General features: G+C 38.6%; 1 protein-coding gene across 5 annotated transcripts in view; it reads left to right on the top strand.

Annotated features, from left to right (window-relative positions):
• Nucleotides 1-26,644, top strand: part of ILRUN (inflammation and lipid regulator with UBA-like and NBR1-like domains) — a 106,124-nt gene that overhangs the window by 36,139 nt on the left and 43,341 nt on the right. For 3 of the 5 annotated variants that reach the window (XM_070585871.1, XM_070585873.1, XM_070585872.1), the window contains exon 3: nucleotides 3,314-3,511. The exons of the other annotated variants lie outside the window; for them this stretch is intronic. In XM_070585871.1, the coding sequence (XP_070441972.1) occupies nucleotides 3,314-3,511 (198 nt within the window). The remainder of the gene's footprint in view (nucleotides 1-3,313; nucleotides 3,512-26,644) is intronic. 5 annotated transcript variants of the gene reach the window in all.

Raw genomic sequence — 26,644 nt, 5'->3', positions numbered from 1 at the left:
ACACTTCTGGCGCTATATAAGTATTAGAAGCTTGGGAGACTTGAGCAGGAAACCTTCCAATTAGATTTGAAGTGAAAATTTGAAACTGTCCCTCTAAAGATAAAAAGCAGACAGTTCTCTTTACCAACATGGCTTCTCAGTTCTTACAGCCATGCTCTGCTGTCCAGCTGTAGTGAACGTTAAGCTGAGCATGTTATAATAGCTGGTGTTTCTCTGACTTTGGTGAAGTAATTGTGACTGTCCTGTGAGAGAGCGGCTTCAAAGTCATCTTTGTTTTTTTTTGAATTACATCGAGGTGAATATAAAACAAGAGTTGGGGAAGGAACTTGAGAAAGAACAACTATTTCCTGCAGTTTTCTTTTGGCTTCTTAAAATAGTTAATTTTCTACCTTTCTCTTCAGTGTGACTATAGAGAACATAATTCTGCTTTCTTCATTCAACAAATTTTATGATGTTCCAGTGACTTTATCGGTTATCGGGAGAAAACAATGACCAGATCAGTGAAGATCCCTGTTTATATGTAGCTTAATTTGAAACGCAGTCTTCACACTTACAGGGGTTAAAAAGATTAGGGGATCTTCATCGTGGTTTTTCTGCATTGCTCTTTAGATGTTTCTTGCTGTCTCCAAACTATTTTTATAATCACTTATACTTAGTAAGTCCCAGGCTTTCTGGAACTGATGGACATTTATTTCGTTTTTGCCATGCTCTTTATTGTCTCAAAATTGCTATATGACAGGTTTTTGTTACTAATTTTTATTTTTTTAAATAAACATATTCCATGATAAGTGGTGAATTACGGCCTTAATCATATGCATGCTTGTGATACTTGACTTGGAAAGTCATAAAACAGATTAGTTTTTCTTTTTGTTTAGATGTGTCTATCCCCCATGAGCCAGTCTGCAACTGAGAGTTAATTTGAAGCCTTGTTGTATTATACTTCTCACATTAGGATTTCAGGTATCCTTAGTCTGGTGGTCTGAATAGTTCACCAGTATTTCCCTTTGTTTTGCATCAAGAATCAATATCTTTGACCTTTTCAGAGTTACCTGACCTAACCGTTGGGGCTGTAAGAACTATATGTCATAGTGAACTGTTGCTAAGTCTCAGAAGGCAGATGACTGGTTACTTTATAGCAGATTAGCACTCTAGAGTTGATCGTTGATAACTCTTCCAGTTTTTTCTTCAAGAGGCTCTCCAAGTACTACATTAATAGGGTTTGGCATACTAAATAGATTAGGATTGTAGCTGCATAATTTGTTAATCATTTAGCGTTTTACCAACTAACTCAGTCTCCCTGAAACCTAGCAGCACTCCCTCTTTTGCACAGCTTAGAGCTCTCAGCTGCTTGTGGTTGTCTGCTCAGGACAGCCAAGTATTTCCCACACCCAGACATTCTTGGTTTTCCTTATTTTCTTAGAAGTTCAAAAACGGATTCATTCTTGGGTTTTCATGTAAACCGACATTGTCTTGTTACACATGTGTGTGTGTGTATGTTTGTTTTAAGAATAATTGTGAATTTAGCCCTAATAACAGTAGTTTAATTTTCCTCTTGGATCCTGGTCTTTAGAGACTGACATTTTCTAAGGTGCTTCATGTCACCTGCTACTGTTCTTGACCTAAGACAGATAGGCTTTTGCCAAGCCATAGGCCCCAGAAATGAAAAACAAAATTTGCGTGTATTGCCAGTGTATCATCCACAACCAGTTGCTCTTTCTAGTGTTAACTTAAGAGAGCACTTTGCTGGCAGGTTTTTTTTAAGAGGGTGTGACAAAACATAGTGGCTGCTGCTGCATCTGCTACCCCTGAAGATCTAAGAGCCACAGAAGGTACTGTTTATTATGGGACTGAGATCTCAGCAGTAAAGCTCAGGTTGCTTTTCTCTCTGGTTCCCTTCTCAGTGGTAAGCTTTCAGGTGTATCAAAACTAGCCTGGCACTTCAAGAACAAGGTACTGAGGCATCTTAGAGTACTATTAGGAGGTAAATTTCAAGCATGCCTTGTCCTGAGAGCCCTGCCATGTTCAACTTTTCATAGTGATTTATTTTTTTTATTTTCATTTTTTAAAGATTTTATTCTTTTCCTTTTTCTCCCCAAAGCCCCCAGGTACATAGTTGTATATTCTTTGTTGTGGGTCCTTCTAGTTGTGGCATGTGGGACGCTGCCTCAGCGTGGTCTGATGAGCAGTGCCATGTCCACGCCCAGGATTCGAACCAACGAAACACTGGGCCGCCTGCAGCAGAGCATGCGAACTTAACCACTCGGCCACTGGGGCCAGCCCCTCATAGTGATTTATTTTTATAGTAAATGTATGTATCCCCAAGAAAGATATATAGAGGTTTCTGTCTATAGTAAAAAGAAGTATATTGGAGAGGCTTCACAGGAAAGATCACGTTAGTCACTATGTGGCTACCTATGACTGGTCAGAGCAAGTCAATATATAGATTTCTCATTTTGAATTAGTTTATATGAAAATAGGTACACAAGAGTAGGTACAAAATAAGATCTTTGTATTTCCAAAAGAGGAAAGACATTCCTGCCAAAGCCGTTTCTCTGTCTTACCATTCCTGTGCTTCCTGCAAGCACCTCTTGACTGGTGTCATCACCCCCAAGATCACAGTTTCATTGTGTTATCAGACAAGTTCACCTCACTGTTGAGCTTCCCCCCACTACTGTTTGAACCTGAAAATGAAATTTTCACTCGACTCCTCTTATATTTACAGAGTCTCTTGAGCCTCAGTCTTTTCGTAGTTAAGGACTCCAGAAGAAAAGTCATACATCAGGGAAAAAGTAGTTTCAAAAGAAAATAATACCATAGAAATTACTCGTCATGTGTTTCATCCTTTTGCCTCGATGGAAAAGCTGGGGACAATCAGACATATTTTTATTTTGAATGTCAGCTTAAAAAGTTGAAGTGAAAATAGGCCTGTGTTACATCTTAGTAGAGAAAGCAATCCTCCAAAGATGTGAGTCTGTGCTTTGTTCTCTGGTCTTCATGGACATCATTCTTAGGTTCTGCAGATTCAGTGTGATGTGTGGCCTTCCCTGGGGTCACCTGAAACACATCTCCTTGAGGAACTGCCTTGCTTTTGCCGGATGTGCCTTCTCTTAGGGATAGAGTGTTGGTCAGAGGTTGTAGACTCTGATGATTCCTTCTCATCAGTTGTGTGAGGTGTTACACGGCTCAAGGATATGTGGGTAGGTTTATGTATGTGTGAGACAAAGAAGGAGGCCTTTTCTACAGTTTTTTAATGAACTGCACCCAGCATAGGACCACTGATTACCTAACATTTTTTTCTTTTGCTTGAACTCAGGGACAGAGGCCTGGCCTCCAGGGGTTTGTCTTAAATATGTCGGGGGAGACCAATTTGGACATGTGAACATGGTGATGGTGAGATCGCTAGAGCCCCAAGAGATTGCAGATGTCAGCGTCCAGATGTGCAGCCCCAGCAGAGCAGGAATGTATCAGGGACAGTGGCGGATGTGCACTGCTACAGGACTCTACTATGGAGGTGAGTATGTCCTTGTGCAGCCCAGGGTGAAGGAATTCAGGTAACATCTTACAGCATCCCCAGTGTTGCTCATAGAACCTGTCAAATTAAATAACAGGGCAACGGCCTCTTTTAAGGTAAATGACTTGAATTTAATGACTATCTAATTGGTGTGGGCTGGCACTCTCCCTTTTACACTAGGAATTTAGTTAAAATTCAGTGAAGTGTATAAGATATATCTTGCATTCTAAACAATGATTTAGTAGTGCTGCTGTTTTCATTGTATAATCTAGTAGGTGCTGTAAGAATACTGAAGGTAGTCATTGTCCTCAGAATCTCAAGGCACAAGTTATATAAAAGAAGATAATGTGCAAAATTTGCATACTTCTCTCCACCTGTTGACCTGTCAAGCCTTTTATTCCTCCTCTTTATTACCACACTTTTTGAACAGAGCAGTGTATACTCACTGTCTCTTCTCCCAGTTTTCCATATACTCTTCAACCTAATCTGTCCTTTACCCACTCTAATGAAATGTTTATCGGTGACTACCCAGTTTCTAAATCCAAAGCCACTTTATAGTCTTCATGCTGACCTTCTGTCATTTGGCACCATACTCCAAGTACTTTTTGAAATTTGTACCTTCCTAAACTCACATGATACCTCTCTTGGTTCCCCTCCTCCTCCTCTGAATGTTCTTTCCCTGTCCAGTCTCATCTTTGCCCTTGGATTACTCGATTCTGAGCTGGGCCCCGTGCACGCTCGGTGACCTCATCCACCCACATGGCTTCAGCTGTCTCCAGTACAGCAGACACAGCAATGCTCAAATTCATGTCTCTGGCTGCAGACCCTTTGTGGACCTCCAAATCTGTATTTTAACCACTTATGGACAGAACACCTGAATAGTCTGCAGATTGCTGAATTTTAGCATCTCCCAGGCAAAACTGACATTCTTCTCAATGGCACTCCACTGAGATGATCAGGCCAGAAACCTTGGAGTCATCTTTTGTTCTGTCTTGTTGTTCTTAATCAAAAACCAGTCCCTTTTGGATTCTACTATATCCCATGTCCTGAAATCCAAAGGAAAATAAATAGTAAATAGTTCTCGCCCTCAGGGAGCTCTTAATTGGCTTCATGCCAATTTGGATTTATTTCAAGGTGTCCTGCAATTAACATTCTCCTATATGTTTTTAAAAAATATTTTTACAACCTCACAAATTTTTAATGTTAGAAAAGGTGTCTTGGGGCCGGCCCGGTGGTACAGCAGTTAAGTGTACATGTTCAGCTTCAGCAGCCCGGGGTTCGCCAATTCGGATCCTGGGCGTGGACATGGCACCACGTGGCAAGCCATACTGTGACAGGCGTCCCACATATAAAGTAGAGGAAGATGGGCATGGATGTTAGCTCAGGGCCAGTCTTCCTCAGCAAAAAGAGGAGGATTGGCAGCAGATGTTAGCTCAGGGCTAATCTTCCTCGAAAAATGAATAAATAAATAAATTTAAAAATAAAATAAAATAGAAGCAACAGCCATCTTTTAAAAAAAAAAAAAGAAAAGGTGTCTTATAGTGCTTATGTGACATCATTCTCTGCCTAGAACCTTTGTGCCTACTGTAATGAAGCCAAACTCCTTGGCATGGGGCTTAAAGGTCCTCACAATCTGATCCTGGCCTCGTTTTCACTTTTGTCTTCATCCACCTGCTTACTGGCCCATAGCCAGTCCCTGAAGACATCACATGTTTTCACTTCTCCATGCCCCTGTTCATATTGTTCCCATTGCCTGAAATACCTTTTCCTTCTTTCCAGCAAACTCCTGCTCATCCTCAGGGCCCTGAAGTCACCTTTCCTTCTTCCCTCCACCCCACTTGCTTACTCTCCCTCCTGCCCCAAGGAAATTCATCCCTCCCTTTTTCATTAATATTATGCACATGCTTGTTATTATACTTAACACATTGTATTTTAGGTGTTTGTTCACTTATCCTTTCTCCTACTAGACTGTGAACTATTTGTTGAATAACAAATGAACATGTAACCGTGTATCAGAATGCAGAGAGGTTGTTTGTCCCTTCCCTTCTGGACTCTTCGTTATTCAGGCCACCTCTCCTAAGTGTCTTCTTACCTGCACAGTTGGAAATTGTTTCTCCTGCTGCTGAGCTCCCATTGCATTCTCTTTCCCTCTCACTCCTTTGCCTCTCTTTGGCACTTTACCTCTTTCTACCCATTTAATTTGATGAATGTCTCATATCACCTTTGAAACTTAAGGTGATACATGTCTCATTTATCTTTGTAAATTTTTAAAAAGCTGAACCCAGTGCAGAGCAGAGAGTGGCTACTCAATACATTTTTTAAATGAATGTCAGAGTTTTTAAGGGGGGAGGAAGACAACATACATGATTTTTTAAAATCTTTTTGGTGCAAAGATTTTGCTTCTTAGCATTCTCCAGTGTTTGAGAGCTCTAGTCTTGTTTGTGTGTGTTTTTTTAATGTTAACTTAAAAATAATTATCGTTATGGGGGACATTAAATTTTATATTTTTAACATCCGTCTCAAATTCTAGAAGTCGGTAGAGTATAAATATACTAAGCTTTGGAGGCAGTAAAGAATTTAAAGACTTTCTTGTCTTATAGTTTGTGAGTTGTTTCTCAGGACTTTGTGAAATCTAATACCTTCAAAGGATCTTAATAATTCATCTGATTCCATGGTTTTCATGCATTTTTCTTAATCAGTGGAACACTTTTCTTGATAAAAGCCTGTGTGAATGCCCCCTCCAAAAAGGAGAAAAGATAAAAATGAAACTGGTTTTGTTGAATTAGGAGCTTCCTTGGCTTGTGTTTTCCTGCTCTCTCTCTGAGGTGACCTCTGGGCCTCTGTCGAGTACAGTTGGCAAATCTTTCATCTGCTGTAGTAAAGAATTTAATTCCATTTTATACACTATCGAATTTCATTGAATCCAAGTTACTGTTGCTTACAAAACACCTCCTAATAGCAGAGATGTTAAATGACTGGCAGAAAGTGAATATAATATGTATAAAACCACAACTATGAATACATGAAAAAACATAAACTGCCATGTTAACCATGATTGGCTCATCCCAGTTTTTCTGCTCATTCTTATCTTTGCTAGCTCATTGAGTATAGCGTAGGGATAAGAGTTTGGAATGTAGGACTAGGTTGCCTGGGCACAAACTTGGACAGGTTAGGTAACTTCTCTGTACCTTATCTTTCTGTTTTAACAATAAAACTGGTTTTTTGTTTGTTTTGTTTTTGATAGGGTGGTCTCTTCTTTAGTCTTTTTTTCTTTAATTTCTTTTTTTAAAAACTTTATTGAGATATAATTCACATACCGTACAATGCATACAATTTACTTATTTAATGTGTATAATTCAGTGGGTTTTAGTATATTCAGAGTTGTGTAACCATCACCACAATCAGTTTTAGAACTTTTTTTTTTGCTGAGGAAGATTAGCCTTGAGCTAACATCTGTTGCCATTCTTCCTCATTTTTTTTTGGCTTGAGGAAGATTGCTGCTGAGCTAACATCTCTGCCAATATTCCTCTATTTTTTATGTGGGATGCTGCCACAGCATGGCTGATGAGTGGTGTAGGTCCGCACCTGGGATCTGAACCTGTGAACCCAGGCCCCTGAAACAGAGCGTGCCAAACCTAACCACTAGGCCATGGAGCTGGCCCCTCTTCTTTAGTCTTTAGATGGTCTTCTCTAGAAATAATTCATTCTCCTTATTTTTATAATAACACTTATGTTGTTTCAGCTCATTTCTCTTCCTCACAAGAAATTTTTGTTGCATTTAATAATTTACATTTTAGATTGGTTATGCACTCTCAGAGTCAACAGAGGTGCTGTTGGCATGTTGTGTGGATAGTTCTTCATTATGTGGGGCATATTTATAAGACCCTTAGCCCTAAATATCTGTAGCTTCACATGTTCATCTTTACAACCAATCCTCCCCCACCACATATGTTTCTAACTCCCTTGGTTGAGTACCACAAACTATCTGATTCTTGGCACATTTATTTTCAAACCCAAACATTTTATTTTATCTTCTTGTAACAGACTTTTGCTTCTTAGATAAAAGCAACCTGTTATCTAATACCTACTGTATGTCAGGCATTAAATTGGGCTTTTTGCATATAAACTACCTTATGAAGGAAGTATTAGCTACTACATTTTAAGGATGAGGAAACTGAAGACCAGAGAGAAATAATGGTTTGTCTAGGATCTCTGAAAAGTTATAAATTAGCTATAAATTATAGGTATAAATTAACAAAAGTAGTTTTATGATCTTTGTCATTAATTTGGCCTTCACTACTATATGAGGTTCACAAAGAAACTTTGGCTCTAGAATGTTGATGCTTGTTAGGGTTTAGTGAGGGTAGGGTATCTGGTCCCTAAGTCCTCCCTCCATTTCCGGAGTGAGTGGGAATGAGGGTGGGGGTTGAGATTGGTGAGGCAACTCTTAGGTAGTTGGGTAAGTATGAGTATTCCCAAAGAGTTCTGGCCTGCTAGAAGATACGCAGTTCCTACAGGACACTTGACTCTTGAGAAGGAGTAAGCAGCATGGGTGCTTGTCCCCATTTTAGCCTTGGTACCAGTGGCAACATGCCTCCCTTCTTCCTAGTAGAGTACCCTCTTCCATAATTCCACAGGAGAGATTTACACTTGCACTGTGTTGGTTCTTTCTAAATTGGAGAGATCTAGTTGCGAAGATCAAGTGATACTCTGGTTATCACATGCTGGTGATGGTTTCTCCCAGTTGAAGTAGCTCTTCTTGTTAAGTACTTCACATAGGTCCCTAGGGACATTTTTATATAGATTAAATACTTATACCTTATTCATTTAGTTTCTCAGAGGTTGGAAATGGTACTTCCCTTACTAAGCTTCCAAACCATAATATGTCTCACATATTAGGAAACTTATTGCGTGCTCTCTGTAAACCATGCTGTTTGTTTCCTAAAACCTTTGTAAGTTCTTCCATCTTCTCAATTTATGCAGTGTCGTCCGTAGCCAGGTGATGTAGAGCTGTCCCTCCTTGTTCTTATCCTGAGTTTTAACTGATCGTGTTAGGAAAGCAGCTCTGGTTTCATGCAGAGCGCCTCCAGACTCCACACAGGTGTCTCCTGTTTAGATGCTGTTCTACCTGACATTTCTGCCAGTTCTCTTGCCCTTCTGCCTATTGACCCCACCTTTAGAACATCTCTCTTTTATGTTGGACTCAAAATGGCTGCCTCAGTTTCTTCTAGACGATCTTCAATAAGATGCTCTCTGTTTCAATTCTGATCTCTAGAATTCTCCAATATCAGCAATATGAGTAGCCCTTGAAAACAACAGATTTCTTTTTTGATAAAAGAAATGCTCCCTAAGCTGACTGTGACTTGTATGGGAAATGTTTTTAGAAGGGACATTTCAAAGAGTACATGATATCTGAAATCCTTAAATATCTTTATGTTCTAAGGTCTGTTTAAAGTTTATATGGTGATGGGCTATTTCTGCTTCAGAGAAGGAAGCCTGCCATGGTCATGTCGCCACCAGATGGTGGTGCTTGTTTGGTGGTCATGTCCAGGTAGTTATGCGTGAGTCAAAGGCAGAGTGAAATGGCTCTTCTGTTCCTATTAACTTGTAAAATGCAAATATATGGGTCCTGAACCTCTGAAGCATAGAAAATCAAGAAATCAGATGAAACACTGTTCTATCTATAAAGTGTAGTAAATAAAATATTTGCATGTCCAGGTATGAATCATCAAATAATAGTTTTAACTGCTTTGAAATTTAACTGCGAGTAGTTGTAGTGTGTACTGTTAGTGCTAACACTGTTCACTTTATAATTAGTTTTATTATTTCTTGTTAGACCGATATATATATAAGGATTTGGTAGAGAGGCAAAAATGTAATTTGAAAGCAGCATCTTTTGTTTTTTAAAGATTGGCACCTGAGCTAACATCTGTTGCCAGTCTTTTTTTTTCTTCTTCTTCTCCTCCTCAAAGTCCCCCGGTACATAGTTGTATATTCTAGTTGTAGGTCTTTTTGGTTGTGCTGTGTGGAACGCCGCCTCAGCATGGCCTGATGAGCGGTGCCATGTCCACGCCCAGGATCCAACTGGCGAAACCCTGGGCCGCCGAAGCGGAGCGCACAAACTTAACCACTGGGCTCTGGGGCTGGCCCCAACCTCTATTTTTTTGATGGTAGCCAGAGCCCTTCTGTTAACAGAAAGTTCTTTGATCTGGAATGGTAGGTTCCTAGGATTCTGAATTTTGGGATTGACAGTTCCTTAAAAAATTTTTTTAACCAGATATAATTCTTTTTTAAAATACTATTATACTTATTGTTAGAAAGAAAATAGTTGTAAAACCACTGACCATTTTAAAGATTAAATACTTAGGCATAATTTGCTTTTTAAAAAAATACATATAATCTTTTTTTGTGTGTATGCATTGGTAAGGTCTATAACTGAGGCTGCATCTAGTTAAAGTGTTTAGTTACTTAGAGGCTCTAGCCCTATTATAGTAAAACATTTACACATAAAACTTCCTGCACTTCTTTGATTCCTATATGATAGTAATTTTAACATCCATCATTAGTTTAGTGACAACTTCTCTTATGGAGGGAAGGGTAGAGCTGTTACCATATTAACACATTTAATTACATGATCATTTTGATTTCAGAAATATTAAAAACGAGGAAAAAAGTAAGACTTACAGTGGAGGAGATATGTACATTACCCCTTCACAAAAATGTTTACATGTATGCTGAAATTATTTCAGATGAAATTCTTGAGGGTTTACTGAATTGTTGTGTGATGGGAATTTTTAGTAAGTGCCATTGTGTACACTTGCCACTGAATCAGACCAGAGCATATTTCTTATAAATAAGGAAGCAAGCATAATTGCTTTCTGTTTAAATCATGGTTAGTACCTAATTTAATCAGTATATGCTATAAAACTACTGAAAAATGTATGGTTATTTTTTAACAGAATGATTAGTATCTAAAATGATCAATGTATAGGGCTTTCAAGCTTTATCTGGTATCTTAGTTTTTCTGATACAGCTTATATTCCTTAATTGCTGCTCAGAATATAGCCGTTTCTTTATTTTTACAAACCTCCCATTAGAGACCATAGCCCTATCATAGTAAAACGTTTACACGTGAAACTTCCTGCTCTTCTTTGCTTCCTATATGACGGTAATTAGTCCCATTAGTCTTGTAGTTAAGGGTGGGAATCTTTGAAGAGGCCATCTTCTTACTGAAAAGCAAATTGCATTCTGTTCCTATTATGATGCTTTGACACTACCCACAGAATGCTCTAATGGGTTTTTCCTTGGAAGAGAAAAGATATTTATCACTTAGAAATTAGTTCATTCTATAATCTTTATCTTGAAAAGATCGGGCCTTTTTCTTTTAGCTCTTTATTTTTCTCTTTTTCTCTTTAAAGAGCTCATGCTTTCCTTTCTTTACAAAGAGAATGTCAATATGTCTGGACATTGGGTTCCAGGAAGGAATGCTGTAAGCCTGTAACTGATTTTTGCTTTGTAGTGAACGGTGTCCTTCCAGTTTCCTCTTATGATTTCTAAGAGTTTTACTTGTAATTTGTTTTGAGATGGTCTTGAAAGCAATTGAATTCTAGAGTGGGTTAGACTTTGGCTTAGTAGCCACTTGAAAGTCATTTTTCCTTTTTAGTTTTACAGTTTCTCTTTTATATTTAGAAATCAGAAGTGATTAAGAAAAAGATCTTATTTCTGACCTAAGTCTTATTTGAGGACTTGCAAAAATGTTTAGTAATACATTTTATTTAACTCTATATGGCCAAAATACTGTCATTTCAACATGTGACTCCAGCCCACATTTCCAGTACTCAATAGCTACATGTGGCTAGTGGCCTGCCCCATTGGATAGTGCACCTCTATTATAAACTCCAGTATGTTGTACCAGTTTTTTTTCTCTGTAACAAATTGTATCGAATTGGTGGTATTCTTCTTCTGAAGAATTTGTCAGTGAAATCATCTGAGCCTGGAGGGTTCTTTTGGAAGGTTTTTAATTACTAATTCAACTTATTTTTGTAGTTATAGATCTGTTCAGGTTATCTATTTCATCTTCAGGGACTTTGAGTAATTTCAAGGAATTGGCCCTTTTTACTTAATTGTCAGATATATGTGCATAGAGTTGTTTGTAGAATCTTTATTATCATTTTAATGCCTTCTATGTCTGTAGTGATAATCCCCTCTTTCATTCTTGGTATTTTGTGTCTCCTCTTTTTTTTTTTTTTTTTTAATAATCTTGATAGATTTCTTAATTTAATTGGTCTTTTCAAAGAACCAGCTTTTGGTTTCATTGATTTTACTCTGTTTTTATGTTTTCAATTACATGGATTTCTGCTGTTAATTTTGTTTCTCTCCTGCTTGATTCGGGTTTATTTTATTCTTTTTCTAGTTTCTTAAGATGGAAGCTGAGGTCATTGATTTGAGATCGTTCTTCTTTTATAATATAGGTGTTTAATGCTATTTTCTTCTTTTTTTTTTTTTTTTTTTTTAAAGATTTTATTTTTTCCTTTTTCTCCCCAAAGCCCCCCGGTACATAGTTGTGTATTCTTCGTTGTGGGTTCCTCTAGTTGTGGCATGTGGGACGCTGCCTCAGCGTGGTCTGACGAGCAGTGCCATGTCCGCGCCCAGGATTCGAACCGACGAAACACTGGGCCGCCTGCAGCGGAGCGCGCGAACTTAACCACTCGGCCACGGGGCCAGCCCCTTAATACTATTTTCTTAATCCATTCAGCCTGCTGTAACAAAATACTATAGATTAGATGACTTGTAAACAACTGAAATTTATTTCTCGCAGTTCTGGAGGCTGGGAAGTCTAACATGAAGATGCTGGCAGAGTTGTTATCTGGTGAGGGCCTGCATCCTTGTTCATGGACTGCAGTCTTCTTGCTGTGTCCTCATATGGCTAATGGGACAAGGGAGCTCTCTGGGATCTTTTTTCATAAGGGCACTATGCATGGGGACTCTACCCTCATGACCTGATCACCTCCCAAAGGCTCCACCTCCAAATACAGTCACTTTGGGGATTAGGTTTCAATATAATAATTTTGCAGGGGAGACACAAACATTTGCTCTATTGCAACTATAAATTTCCCTCTAAACACTGCTTTTAGCCACAAATTTTGAAAGACTGTATTTTCATTCAGTTCAAAATATTTTCTAATTTCTCTTGAGACTTCCTGTTTGACCCATGGATTATATAGAAGTGTGTTGTCAAATTTCCAAATATTTGGTCATTTTTCTGTTATCTTGTTTAACCATTTCTAATTTAATTCCATTATGGTCAGAGAACCTACTTTGCATCATTTCAGTTCTTTTAAATATGTTTAGGTGTTTATGGCCCAGGAGATATTGTCTCTCTTGGTGAATATTTCATGTGTACCTCAAAAGAATGTATATTATGCTACTGTTGGATGGAGTGTCCTATACATGTCAGTTGGATCCAGTTGATTTATGGTGTTTTTCAATTCCTCTGTTCTTTATAGATTTTTTTGCAGAGATCTGCTAGTTCTATCTTACTGAGAAAGGAGTATTGAAGGCTCCAACTTCAGTTTCGCATTGTCTGTTTCTCCTTTCAGTTCTGTCAGTTTTTGGCTCTTTTATTTTTGCTGAAGAAGATTCACCCTGAACTAACATTCATGCCAATCTTCCTCTATTTTTCATGTGGCTCACCACCACAGCATGGCTGACAAATGGTATAGGTCCATGCCCAGGATCTGAACCTGTGAACCTGGGCTGCTGAAGCAGAGCACACTGCACTTAACCAGCAGGCCATGGGGCTGGCCCCATGATTCATATATTTTGAAGTTCTATTGTTAGATGCATACACATTTAGGATTATGTCTCCTGCGTAAATGACCCATTATGTCCCTCTTTTTTTTCCCCTGTAATTGTCTTCCCTCTGGAGTCTACTTTATCTGATATTAATATAGTCTCTCTAGCTTTCTTTGATTAGTGTTTGCATGATGTATCTTTTACCAGCCTTTTATGTTCAACCTACCTGTATCACTATATTTGGAGTTTCTTTAGACAGCATATAGTTGGATTTTTTTTTTTTTTTACTCTTCTGTGAATCTCTGTCTTCTAATTGGTGTGTTTAAGGCTATTCACGTTTAATTTAATTATTGATATTTGAATTTAGTTTGACCATTTTAGTTTTCTGTTTCTTCTCTTATTTGATGACTTTTATGTCACTTACGTTGCTAAACTTATTCATTATTTGTGATTGAATTCTTTTAAAAATAGATTTGTTCCGATAGAAGAAATATGATGTAGAAAGTATAGAGAAAAAAAGAAAACATTTGCTCTGTTATACAGACATGTTAATATATGTATCCAAATATTAAAGTAAAAAAAATTTTTTGTTTTCCAAATTTGATATTGTGCTACATATAGTTGTGTCACCTACTTTTTTCCTACTCTGTAGTATTTTAGAACCTTTTCCCCTTGTCATTATTTGCAAAAATGCAGTTTTTAATAGTTGTATACCATTCCATTGGATGACTATTAACCAAAATATGTAGATCATTCTTTTTTTAAATTAAGATAAAATTCACATAATAAATTAACCATTTTAAAGTGTACGGTTCAGTGGTATTTAATACAGTCACAGTATTGTGCAACTGTCATCTGTTTAGTTCCAACACGTTTTTATCACCCCAGAAGGGAACCCCATACCCCTTAAGCAGTCACTCCCTATTTCTGTAGCCCCTGGCAACCACTAATGTACTTTCTGTCTGGGTTGATAATTCTTTTTGCTGTGTTGGGGCAAGATATATAAAAAGTGACCAAATAATAAAATGTATTAGCCATCTCAAAAACAGAATGAACAAACCACAACTTATTTGGCTCATTTATAGTCAAATTCTTAGATATTCTTTTTTTTATAAAGGACAATAGGGTGGCTGCATGAGCTCTGATGTCATGTTGTCTGGGTTTGACTTCTAGTTCAGCAGTGAAATAACAGTGTGACCTTTAGGAAATTATTTTATCTTTTAATGACTCAGTTTCTTCAACACTAAACTAAGGAAAACAGCACTTACCTCATAGGGCTTTGAGGAAATTAGAGGAGTTAATGCGTGTAAAAGCTTTTACAGCAGCACCTGGATGGTAAATAGTGAATAAGTCTAAGATACTGCTGCTTATTATTATTATTTTGACATTCTTACTGTTGTTGCTATTAAAAGAGTTGATTATATTGTGAAACCTTGTCTAGTAATCCTTCCTCAACTGTTAACTTGTCTTGTATGAACTTTTCTTTCTTTCTTTTTTTTAAGATTGACACCTGAGCTAACAACTGTTGCCAGTCTTTTTTTTTTTTTTTGCCTTTTCTCCCCAAATCCCCCCAGTACATAGTTGTATATTTTAGTTGTGGGTCCTTCTAGTTGTGGCATGTGGGACGCCGCCTCAGCGTAGCCTGATGAGTGGTGTCATGTCCGCACCCAGGATCCAAACCAGTGAAACCCTGGGCTGCTGAAGCAGAGCGCACAAACTTAACCACTCAGCCACAGGGCTGGCCCCTGAACTTTTCTTAGTAAAGATTCCTTAAAGTTTTTTCATCTCAAATATTCCAAAGATCTGTTTCTTTGGAGTCCTGGTGGGATCTTCAGGGTGGAGTCAAAGATTCCAGCTCATAAAACCAGAAAGGTGTTGAATGCTTGTGTGGAGTTCTGGAGTACCCAAGGCAGAACATGTAGCTTAATGTGCACTGAAAATTATACAGAGAATCACAGGCACTTCTGCAGGAACCAGTACTGGGGTAGAAAAACAGGAACTGTGGTTGACAAATTGTGGAGGCTCAGTGTGGACAAGTCTGAGAGTTATAAAAACTTCTGGGGTGTCCCCACACTTTTGTGAGTTCTACCTCAAGGATCTCTACCAGGTTCTCACAGTGAATACTGGAGAAAAATCCCCTAATGCTTCAGGCAGCAGAAGGGGAAAGTAACTGTTTTGAAATTATGCAGAGCATTCTGTTCTTCTTAACAAGGTTTGCCCACAGGAGAAATTATTTTACCAGAGGTGGTTTTATCAGAGCCTAACTGACCTGAGGGAACTGAAATAACCAACTCTAGCTGGCTCTAGCCTTCCACACGGGGAAGGGAAATACCCAGCTCCAGCCCCTTTAGCCATCCTGTCCCATCAAGACGGGAAAAACCTGAGAAGCACTGGTGGCATTCACAGCCCAGGGGCACAGGCGCACCAAAAGACTGAGACCTGATTGTGGGACTAAGGAATGCTTCCCCTCCCCTGTACCTTACCACTGCATTATTAAAAGGCTCTTTTCTGCAGTTTCTTTTACTCAGTATATCATGTACACCTTTCAACAAAAAATGACAAGGCACAAAACACAGTTTGAAGAGACTGAACAAGCTCAGAACCAGAGTCAGACATGGAGGAGTGTTGGTGTTAACAGACAGGAGTTCTTAAAGTCTGTGATTAATATGCTAAGGGCTGTAATGGAAAAAGTAGACAACATGCAAGAAGAGATGGTTAATATAAGCAGAGAGATAGAAACTCTAAGAAAAAATTTTAAAAATGCTAGAGATCAAAAACTAACAGAAATGAAGAATGCCTTTGATGGGCTCATTAGTAGACTGGGCACAGCTGAGGAAAGAACTTTTGAGCTTGAGGATATATCAATAGAAACTTTTACAACTGAAAAGCAAAGAAAAAAAACGGAACAGAAAAAAAGATGGAACAGAATATTCAAGAACTGTGGTACAACTACAAAAGAAGTAAACATACACGTAATTGGACTACCAGAAGAAGGAAGAAAGGAACAGAAGAAATATTTGAAGCAATAATGACTGATAATTTCCCTAAATTAATGTCAGATGCCAAATCATAGGTCTAGGAAGTTGAGAACATCAGTAGGATAAATGCCAAAAAAACTACACATAGGCATATCATATTCATAATGCAGAAAATCAAAGATAAGGAAAAAGTCTTGAAAAAAGCCAGAGGAAAAAAACAGCTGACTGATAGAGAAGCAAAGATAAGAATTGTATATGACTTCTCAGAAACCATGCAAGCAAGACGAGAATGGAATGACATATTTAAAATTTTGAGAGAAAACTCTCCCCACCAAACTAGGATTCTGTGCCCTGCAAAGTTATTCCTCAAAAGTTGGGGAGAAATACTTCCTTAGACAAACCAAAATTAAGGGAATTTGTTGCCAGTAGACCTTCCCTGCAAGAAATATTAAAGGAAGTTCTTCAGAGAGAAGAAAAATGATATAAGTCAGAAACTTGGGTCTATACAAAGAAATGAAGCACACTGGAGAATGACTAAGTGAAGGGAAAATTAAGACTTGTTTTTTTCTTATTTTTTATTGATCTAGCAGAGAACAGTTTGTTCAAAATAATAATAGCAAAAGTGTGTTCAATTAGTATCTTGTGTGTGTGTATATATATGTGTAAGTGAAATGAATGACAGCAATGATATAAGGGACAGGAGAGGGAAATTAGGAATATTTTGCTATTATAAGATACTTGGAGTATCTGTGAACTGGTATAGTGTCATTTCAGACTTTTCTTGGATTAGTTGTTAACGTACATTGCAAACTGACAACCACTAAAAAAAAAGTATAATTGATATGCTAAGGAAGGAGAGAAAATGGAATCATATAAAATGTTCAATTAAAACCACAAAAGGCAGAAAAACAGTAGAAGACAAAAATAGGAACAAAGGACAAGGGCAAAAAGTAGAAAAAAGTAACACATATGGTAGATGTTAATCCAGCTGTACCAGTAATCATTTTTTAAACCTCAGCGGTCTAAATACATCAGTTAAAAGAAAGAGATTATCAGTGGATCGCAAAATAAGATCCAACCATATATTGTTTACAAGAAACTTACTTCTAATATAAAGATACATGTACATTAAGATAAAGTGATGGAGAGAGGTGATGTCGGCAAAATGGCCGGGTGAGCTGACCTGGGACTCTCTCCCCTCCAAACTACAACCAAAGAACCGGAACAACTGAATTTCAACCAATAACCCTAATACAGAGACCATCAGAGACCTAGAGCAGCAAGACAATGGAGGACGGAGAGGCTGCAGCTGGCCTTTGAGGAGCTGGAACAGGGTAAGAGAGAACTTCGCTCCCTCCCCTAGAGACTGGGATCGCTGCCACGGGTGAGGGAAGGAATGGGGAAGGGGCCATGTGTCTGGGGATCGTCCAGGATTCCCACTGCCGTTGCAGTGGAAACCTGCTGACGGAGGAAAGCTTCCGTGTGCGGGGACCCCATGAAGCCAGGGCCCCAGGAGACCAGAGAGCGAGAGCTGATCAGAATCCAGATCAGCGCATGAGAGAAAGTGTCCCTCCTCCCCTAACCCGTGCTGCACACCCGCCATTGTGGCTGAAGGCGGAGGGCTCAGAACGCACAGCTCTCAACCCGTCTAGTGGTGACAGGCTGTAACTGCAACCAAATACTACCATTGTGCGCAAAAACTGCTCCTCTACCATCCAGTAATTTATAAAAGCTCCAGACCAGAAGGAAAACAATAAAAACACAGAATTAAGTCCTGAGGAATTGGAAATAGGTAAACTAAGTAAAAATGAGTTCAGACTAGCTATCATCAAAAAAATCAACGAAGTAAAGGGAAATATAGAGAAACAAGTCAATGAGTTCTGGAGTTACTTCACAAAAGAGATTGAAACTATAAAGAAGAATCAATCAGAAATACTAGAGATGAAAAATACAATGGATCAGATAAAACAGAATATGGATTCCCTAAATGCCTGTGTAGACACCATAGAGGAGCAAATTAGCATAATCGAAGATAGACAGGCTGAATGGCTCCAGACAGAGGAAGAAAGAGAACTAAGGATTAAAAAGAATGAGGAAATATCAGAGAAATAGCAGATTCAATGAGGAGAACCAATTTAAGAATCATCGGGAGGGAGTGGGCGGAGCAAATGGTGGGGTGAGCTGACCCGGGATTCTCTCCCCTCCAAAATACAACAAAAGATTGGAAGAACTGAATTTCAGAGAATAAACATAATGCCAGCTCGTTAGAGACCTACAATACCAAGAAGGAGGAGATCATAAACCTAGCTTTACACCTTCGGAGGCGCTGGAACGGTAGGAGAGAACATCGCTCCCTCCCCTAGAGTCTGCGATCGCTGCGGCACGGGTCAGGAAGGAGCGGGGGAGGGGCCGCGCGACCCGGGGATCATCCAGGACTCCTGCCACTGATTCAGTGGAGACCCGCTGAGGGGGGTAAAGCTTCCATCCGCGGGGACCCTATAAATCAAGGGCCTTGGGAGACCAGAGAACAGAACTGATTTGAACCCAGACCGGCGCGTGTGAGTAACAGCCCCTCCCCCCCAGCAAAGCCAGTGGGCACAGCCATCTTGCCCCAAGGCGGAGAGCTAACATGCCGCTCTCAACCCCCATCTAGTGGCGACAGGCTGTAACTGCAACTGAATTCTACCACCATGAGAAAAAACCGCTCCTCTACCATCCAGCAATTTATAAAAGCCCCAGACCAGAAGGAAAACAATAAAAACACAGAATTAAGTCCTGAGGACTTGGAATTAGGTAAACTAAGTGATAATGAATTCAGAGCAGCTATAATCAAAAAACTCAATGTGGTAGAGAGAAAGATAGAGAAACAAGCCGAGTTCTGGAGTTACTTCACAAAAGGGATTGAAATCATAAGAATCAAACAGAATTACTTGAGATGAAAAACACAATGGACCAGATAAAACAGAATACGGATTCCCTGAATGCCCGTGTAGACAATATAGAGGAGCAAATCAGCATAATCGAGGACAGACAGGCTGAATGGCGCCAGACAGAGGAAGAAAGAGAACTAAGAATTAAAAAAAATGAGGAAAATCTCCGAGAGATAATGGATTCAATGAGGAGTAAGAACATAAGGATCATAGGAATTCCCGAGAATATGGAAAAGGAAAATGGAGCAGAAAGTGTGCTTAACGAAATTATTGAAGAGAACTTCCTAAATCTAGGGATCAACGGAGAAATGTCTGTAGAGGAGGGTTTTAGATCTCCTAGATTTGTCAATGTAAAAAGACCCACCGCAAGGCACATAATAGTAAAGTTGGCAAATAGGAATGATAAGGAAAGAATACTCAGGGAAGTAAGAAAAAAAAAGAGAATAACCTATAAAGGAGCCCCTATCAGACTGTCAGCGGATTTCTCTACAGAAACCCTACAAGCTAGGAGAGAATGGAGTGATATATTCAAAGCTTTAAAGGATAAAAACCTTCAGCCAAGAATACTCTATCCAGCAAGAATTTCCTTCAGATATGAGGGAGAAATTAAATCTTTTCCAGACAAACAAAAGTTAAGGGAATTTGTAACTAAAAGCCCTCCATTACAAGAAATCCTCAAGAAGGCTCTCATACTTGAAAAAAGAAAAAAGGGAGAAAGGGGACACAAACCACAGACTAGGGAGACCGATGGATAGAACCAGAACAGGATAGCAAATATTCAACTATAGCATTAGGGGAAAAATAAGGAAACTACCAAAACAAGGACGATCTTAGCACTCTAACTACAAATTAATAAGACGAGTTGGAATGAAAAATGAAAATAATTATTTAGTAGGGGAAGAGCAAAGGGTCTAAATCAGTATTGGTCAAGTAAGTAAGAGACCACCAGAGAATAGACTATATTATACACGAGATTCTAAATACAAACTTCAAGGTAGACACTAAAATAAAGTACAGAACAGAGTCACAAATCATAGATAAGGAAAAATCTAAGAAACCCAGCATAAGAAATTGCAGTATTAAATGGATAGTCTAAAGCACACAGGAAAAGAAACACAGGAAAACAAGATAATGAGCGACAGATTGACAGCATTAAGTCCACATGCATCAATAATCACTCTCAATGTGAATGGATTGAACTCTCCAATAAAAAGACACAGAGTGGCAAAATGGATTAAAGAACAAGATCCAACAATTTGTTGCCTCCAGGAAACACACCTCAGCCCCAAGGACAAACACAGACTCAGGGTGAAGGGGTGGAGGACAATACTTCAAGCAAATAGCAAGGAAAAAAAGGCAGGTGTTGCAATTCTCATATCAGACCAAGTGGATTTCAAAATAAGACAGGTAAAGAGAGACACAGAGGGACAATATATAATGATCAAAGGGACACTTCATCAAGAAGAAATAACGCTTATAAATATCTATGCACCCAACACAGGAGCACCAAGATTCATAAAGCAACTATTAACAGACCTAAAGGAAGATGTTAAAAACAACACAATAATAGTAGGGGACCTCAACACCCCACTCACATCAATGGACAGATCATCCAGACAGAAAATCAACAAGGAAATAGTGGAGCTGAATGAAAAACTAAAACAATTGGACTTAATAGACATATATAGATCACTCCACCCTGAAGGAGCTGAATACACATTCTTCTCAAGTGCACATGGAACATTCTCTAGGATAGACCATATGTTGGGAAACATGGCAAGCCTCTACAAATTTAAAAAAATTGAAATAATAACAAGCATCTTCTCAGATCATAGTGCTATAAGGCTAGAAATTAATTACAAGAAAAAAGTTGAGAAAGGCACAAAGATGTGGAGAGTAAACAACACACTACTGAACAAGCAATGGATCATTGAAGAAATTAAAGAAGAAATAAAAAAATACCTGGAAACAAATGAAAATGATAGCATGCCATACCAACTCATATGGGATACAGCAAAAGCTGTATTAAGAGGAGAATTCATCGCAATACAGGCACATCTTAACAAACAAGAAAAATCCCAAATAAGCAACCTTAAAGCACACCTAACTGAACTGGAGAAAAAAGAACAAATGAAGCCCAAAGTCAGCAGAAGGAGAGAAATAATAAAAATCAGAGCAGAAATAAATACTATTGAAACGAAAAAGGCAGTAGAAAGGATCAATGAGACAAAGAGCTGGTTTTTTGAGAAGATAAGTAAAATTGACAAACCCCTAGCCAGACTTACAAAGAAAAAAAGGGAGAAAGCTCAAATAAACAAAATCAGAAATGAGCGAGGAGAAATAACAACAGACTCTGCAGAAATACAACAGATTATAAGAGAATACTACAAAAAACTATATGCCAACAGAATGGATAACCTAGAGGAAATGGATAAATTCTTGAACTCCTACAGTCTCCCAAAGCTCACTCAAGAAGAAGCAGGCAGTTTGAACAGACCAATCACAAGAGATTGAAACAGCAATCAAAAACATCCTGAAGAGTAAAACCCCAGGACCAGATGGCTTTCCTGGGGAATTCTACCAAACTTTCAGAGAGGATTTACTACCTGTCCTTTTCAAGCTATTCCAAAAAATTAGGGAGGATGGAACACTTCCTATCACACTCTACAAGGCCAACATCACGCTGATACCAAAGCCTGACAAGGACAGCACACAAAAAGAGAACTACAGGCCAATATCGCTGATGAACATAGATGCAAAAATTCTAAACAAAATTTTGGCAACCAGAATTCAGCAATTCATCAAAAGGATCATACATCATGATCAAGTGGGATTCATACCAGGGACACAGGGATGGTTCAACATCCGCAAATCAATCAACGTGATACACCACATCAACAAACTGAGGAGTAAAAACCACATGATCATCTCAATAGATGCAGGGAAAGCATTTGACAAGATCCAACAGCCATTTATGATAAAAACTCTGAACAAAACGGGCATCGAAGGGAACTACCTCAACATAATAAAGGCCATATATGACAAACCCACAGCCAACATCATACTCATTGGGCAAAAACTGAGCACCATCCCCCTGAAAACAGGAACAAGACAAGGATGTCCTCTATCACCACTCTTATTTAACATAGGACTGGAGGTTCTGGCCAGAGCAATCAGGCAAGCAAAAGGAATAAAAGGAATCCAAATAGGGAGGGAAGAAGTGAAACTCTCACTGTTTGCAGACGACATGATCTTATATATAGAAAACCCCAAAGAATCCATTGGGAAACTCATAGAAGTAATCAACAACTACAGCAAAGTTGCAGGGTATAAAATCAATTTGCATAAATGAGTAGCATTTGTATATTCTAATAATGAACTAACAGAAAAAGAACTCAAGAACACAATGCCATTCACAATCGCTACAAAAAGAATAAAATACCTCGGGGGTGAATTTAACTAAGGAAGTGAAAGGCCTATACAACGAAAATTACAAGGCCTTTCTGAAAGAATTGGATGACGACATAAAGAGATGGAAAGACATTCCATGTACATGGATTGGAACAATATACATAGTTAAAATGTCCATCCTACCTAAAGCAATCTACAGATTCAACGCTATCCCAATCAGAATCCCAATGACATTCTTTACAGAATTAGAACAAAGAATCCTAAAATTCATATGGGGCAACAAAAGACCCTGAATTGCCAAAGCAATCCTGAGAAAAAAGAACAAAACGGGACGCATCACAATCCCTGACTTCAAAACACACTACAAAGCTACAGTAATCAAAACAGAATGGTACTGGGACAAAAACAGGTGCACAGATCAATGGAACAGAATTGAAAGCCCAGAAATAAAACCACACATTTATGGACAGCTTATCTTTGACACAGGAGCGAGGGCATACAATGGAGAAAAGAAAGTCTTTTCAACAAATGGTGCTGGGAAAACTGGAAAGCCCTATGTAAAAGAATGAAAATCGACCATTCTTTCTCACCATTCACCAAAATAAACTCAAAATGGATCAAAGACCTAAAGGTGAGACCTGAAACCATAAGGCTTCTAGAAGAAAATGTAGGCAGTATACTCTTTGACATCAGTGTTAAAAGGATCTTTTCGGATACCATGTCTTCTCAGAGAAGGGAAACAATAGAAGGAATAAACAAATGGGACTTCATCACACTAAGGAGCTTCTTCAAGGCAAATGAAAACAGGATTGAAACAAAAAAACAACCCACTTATTGGGAAAAAATATTTGCAAGCCATATGTCTGACAAAGGCTTAATATCCATAATGTATAAAGAACTCACACAACTCAACAACAAAAAAATCAAACAACCCAATCAAAAAATGGGCTGGATACATGAAGAGACATTTCTCCAAAGAAGATATACGAATGTCCAATAGGCACATGAAAAGATGTTCATCATCGCTGATCATCAGGGAAATGCAAATCAAAACTACATTAAGATATCACCTTACACCTGTTAGAATGACAAAAATATCTAAAACTAATAGTAACAAATGTTGGAGAGGTTGTGGAGAAAAAGGAACCCTCATACATTTCTGGTGGGAATGCAAACTGGTGCAGCCACTACGGAAAACAGTATGGAGATTCCTCAAAAAATTAAAAATAGAACTACCCTATGACCCAGCTATCCCTCTACTGGGTATCTATCCAAAGAGCTTGAAGTCAGCAATTCCAAAAGTCCTATGCACTCCAATGTTTGTTGCAGCATTATTTACAATAGCCAAGACATGGAAGCAACCTAAGTGCCCATCAACAGATGATTGGGTAAAGAAGATGTGGTGTATATATATATATATATATATATATATATATATACACACACGCAATGGAATACTACTCAGCCGTAAAACAGAACAAAATCGTCACATTTGCAACAACATGGATGGACCTTGAGGGAATTATGTTAAGTGAAATAAACCAGTTAGAGAAGGACAATCTTTGTATGACTCCACTCATATGAGAAATTAAAAAATGTAGACAAAGAACAGATTAGTGGCTACCAGGGGAAAGATGGGGTGGGGGGTGGGCACAATGGTTGAAGGGGTGTACCTACAACACGACTGACAAACAATAATGTACAACTGAAATTTCACAAGATTGTAACCTATCATTAACTCAATAAAAATTAAAAAAAAAAAAAGATAAAGCGATGGAGAAAGATATACCATGCTAACATTAATCCAAAGAAAGCAGGAGTAGCTATATTCGGACAGAGCAGACATCAGACCAAAGGTTATCAGGGATGAAGAGGGGCATTACATAATGATGAAGGGATCAGTACTCCAAGAAGACATAACAATCCTTAATGTGTACGCACCTAACGAGAGAGTGTCAAACCGTGTGGGTAAAAACTGATAGAACTGCAAGGAGAAATAGATGAATCCACTTATGTTGGAGACTTCAGCACCCCACTGTCAGAAATGGACAGCTCCAGCAGGCAGAAAACCATTAAGGATATAGTTGAACTCAACAACATCAGTCTACTTGGATACAGTTGAAATTTATAGACAACTTCATACAACAACAGCAGAATACACATTTTTCTGAAGTTCACGTGAAGCATTCACCAAGATAGACCACATTCTGGGCTATAAAACACCTTAACAAATTTGAAGGACCAGAAATCATGCAGTATATCCTCCCAGACCACAATGGAATTAAACCAGAAGTCAACAAGAGAAAGATAGTGGGAAAATTCTCAGGCACTTGGAAATTTAAACGACGCACTTCTAAATAACACATGGGTCAAAGGAGAAATCTCAAGAGAAATTTTAAAATACATTGAACTGACTGAAAATGAAAACACCACTAATTAGAATTGTGAAATGCGGCAAAAGCAGTGTTTAGAGGGAAATTTATAGTATTGAATACATATATTTGAAAAGAAGAAAGACCTAAAATGCATAATCTAAGCTTCCACCTTAGGAAAGTAAAAAAAAGAAGAGCAAATTAAGTCCAAAGTAAGCAGAAGCAAAGAAGTAATAAAAATTGGAGCAGAAACGAATGAAATTGCAAACAGAAAATCAGTAGAGAAAATCGACAAAACCAAAATCCAATTCTTTGAAAAGATCAATTAAATTAATAAGCCATTAGTCAGGCTAACTAAGAAAAAAAAGGGAGAAGATACAAATTACCAATATCAGAAATGAAAGAGGGGACATCACTACACATCCCATGGACATTAAAAAGATAATAAAAGAATATTATGAGCAACTCTGTGTGGAACAGATGTGATAACCTACATCTAATGGACCAATTCTTTGAAAGCTACAATCTGCCAAAACTCACACAAGAAGAAATAGACAGGGGCCGGCCCTGTAGCTGAGTGGTTAAGTTCGCATGCTCTGCTTTGGCAGCCCGGGGTTTCACCAGTTTGAATCCTGGGCACGGATCTAGCACCACTCATCAAGCCATGCTGAGGTGGCATCCCACATAGCAGAACCAGAAGGACATACAACTAGTATATATGATTATGTACTGGGGGAACTCTGGGGAGAAGAACAAGAAGAAAAAAAAGATTGGCAACAGATGTTAGCTCAGGTGTCAGTCTTTAAGGACAAAAAAAAAAAGAAGAAATAGACAATATGAATAGGCCTATTCTTAAGAAGTTGAGGGGGCCAGCCCCATGGCCGGGTGGTTAAATTTGTGCGCTCTGCTTCAGCAGCCCGGGGTTTCACTGGTTTGGATCCGGGGTGCGGACATGGCACCGCTTATCAGGCCATGCTGAGGTGGTGTCCCAGGCCCACATAGCACAACCAGAGGCACTCACAACTATACAATTATGTCTGGGGTGAGGGGCAGCACTTTGGGGAGGAGAAAAAGAAGATTGGCAATAGGTGTTAGCTCAGGTGACAATCTTTACAAAAAAAAAGTTGAACCAACAATTAATAACCTTACAGAACAGAGAGTATCAGGCTCAGATGAAGTCACTGGTGAATTCTACTAAATGTTTATTTAAGGAAGAAATTATACCACTTCTCTAGAATCTCTTCCAGAACCTAGAAGCTGAAGGAATATTTCCTGACTCATTCTATGAAGCCAGCATTATCCGAATACCAAAACTAAAGAGATTACAAGAAAAGAAAACCACAGACCATTATGTCCCATGAACATAGATGCAAAAATCTTCAACAGAATATTAGCAAATCAAATCCAACAATATATAAAAAGAATTTTACAAACCCTGACCAAGTGGGATTTATCCCAGATATGCACCGCTGCTTCAACATTCAAAAATTAATTAATGTCATATGATCTCACTCATAAATAGAAGATAAAAACAACAACAAACATAGAGACAGAGATTGGATTGGTGGTTACCAGAGGGGAAGCAGGGAGGGAGGAGGGAGAAAGGAGTGATTAGGCACGTGTGTATGGTGATAGATGGTAACTAGT

Source organism: Equus przewalskii, chromosome 19, assembly GCF_037783145.1.
Source record: "Equus przewalskii isolate Varuska chromosome 19, EquPr2, whole genome shotgun sequence".
Lineage (NCBI taxonomy): Eukaryota > Metazoa > Chordata > Mammalia > Perissodactyla > Equidae > Equus > Equus przewalskii.
This window is presented reverse-complemented; position numbering and strand designations above follow the sequence as displayed.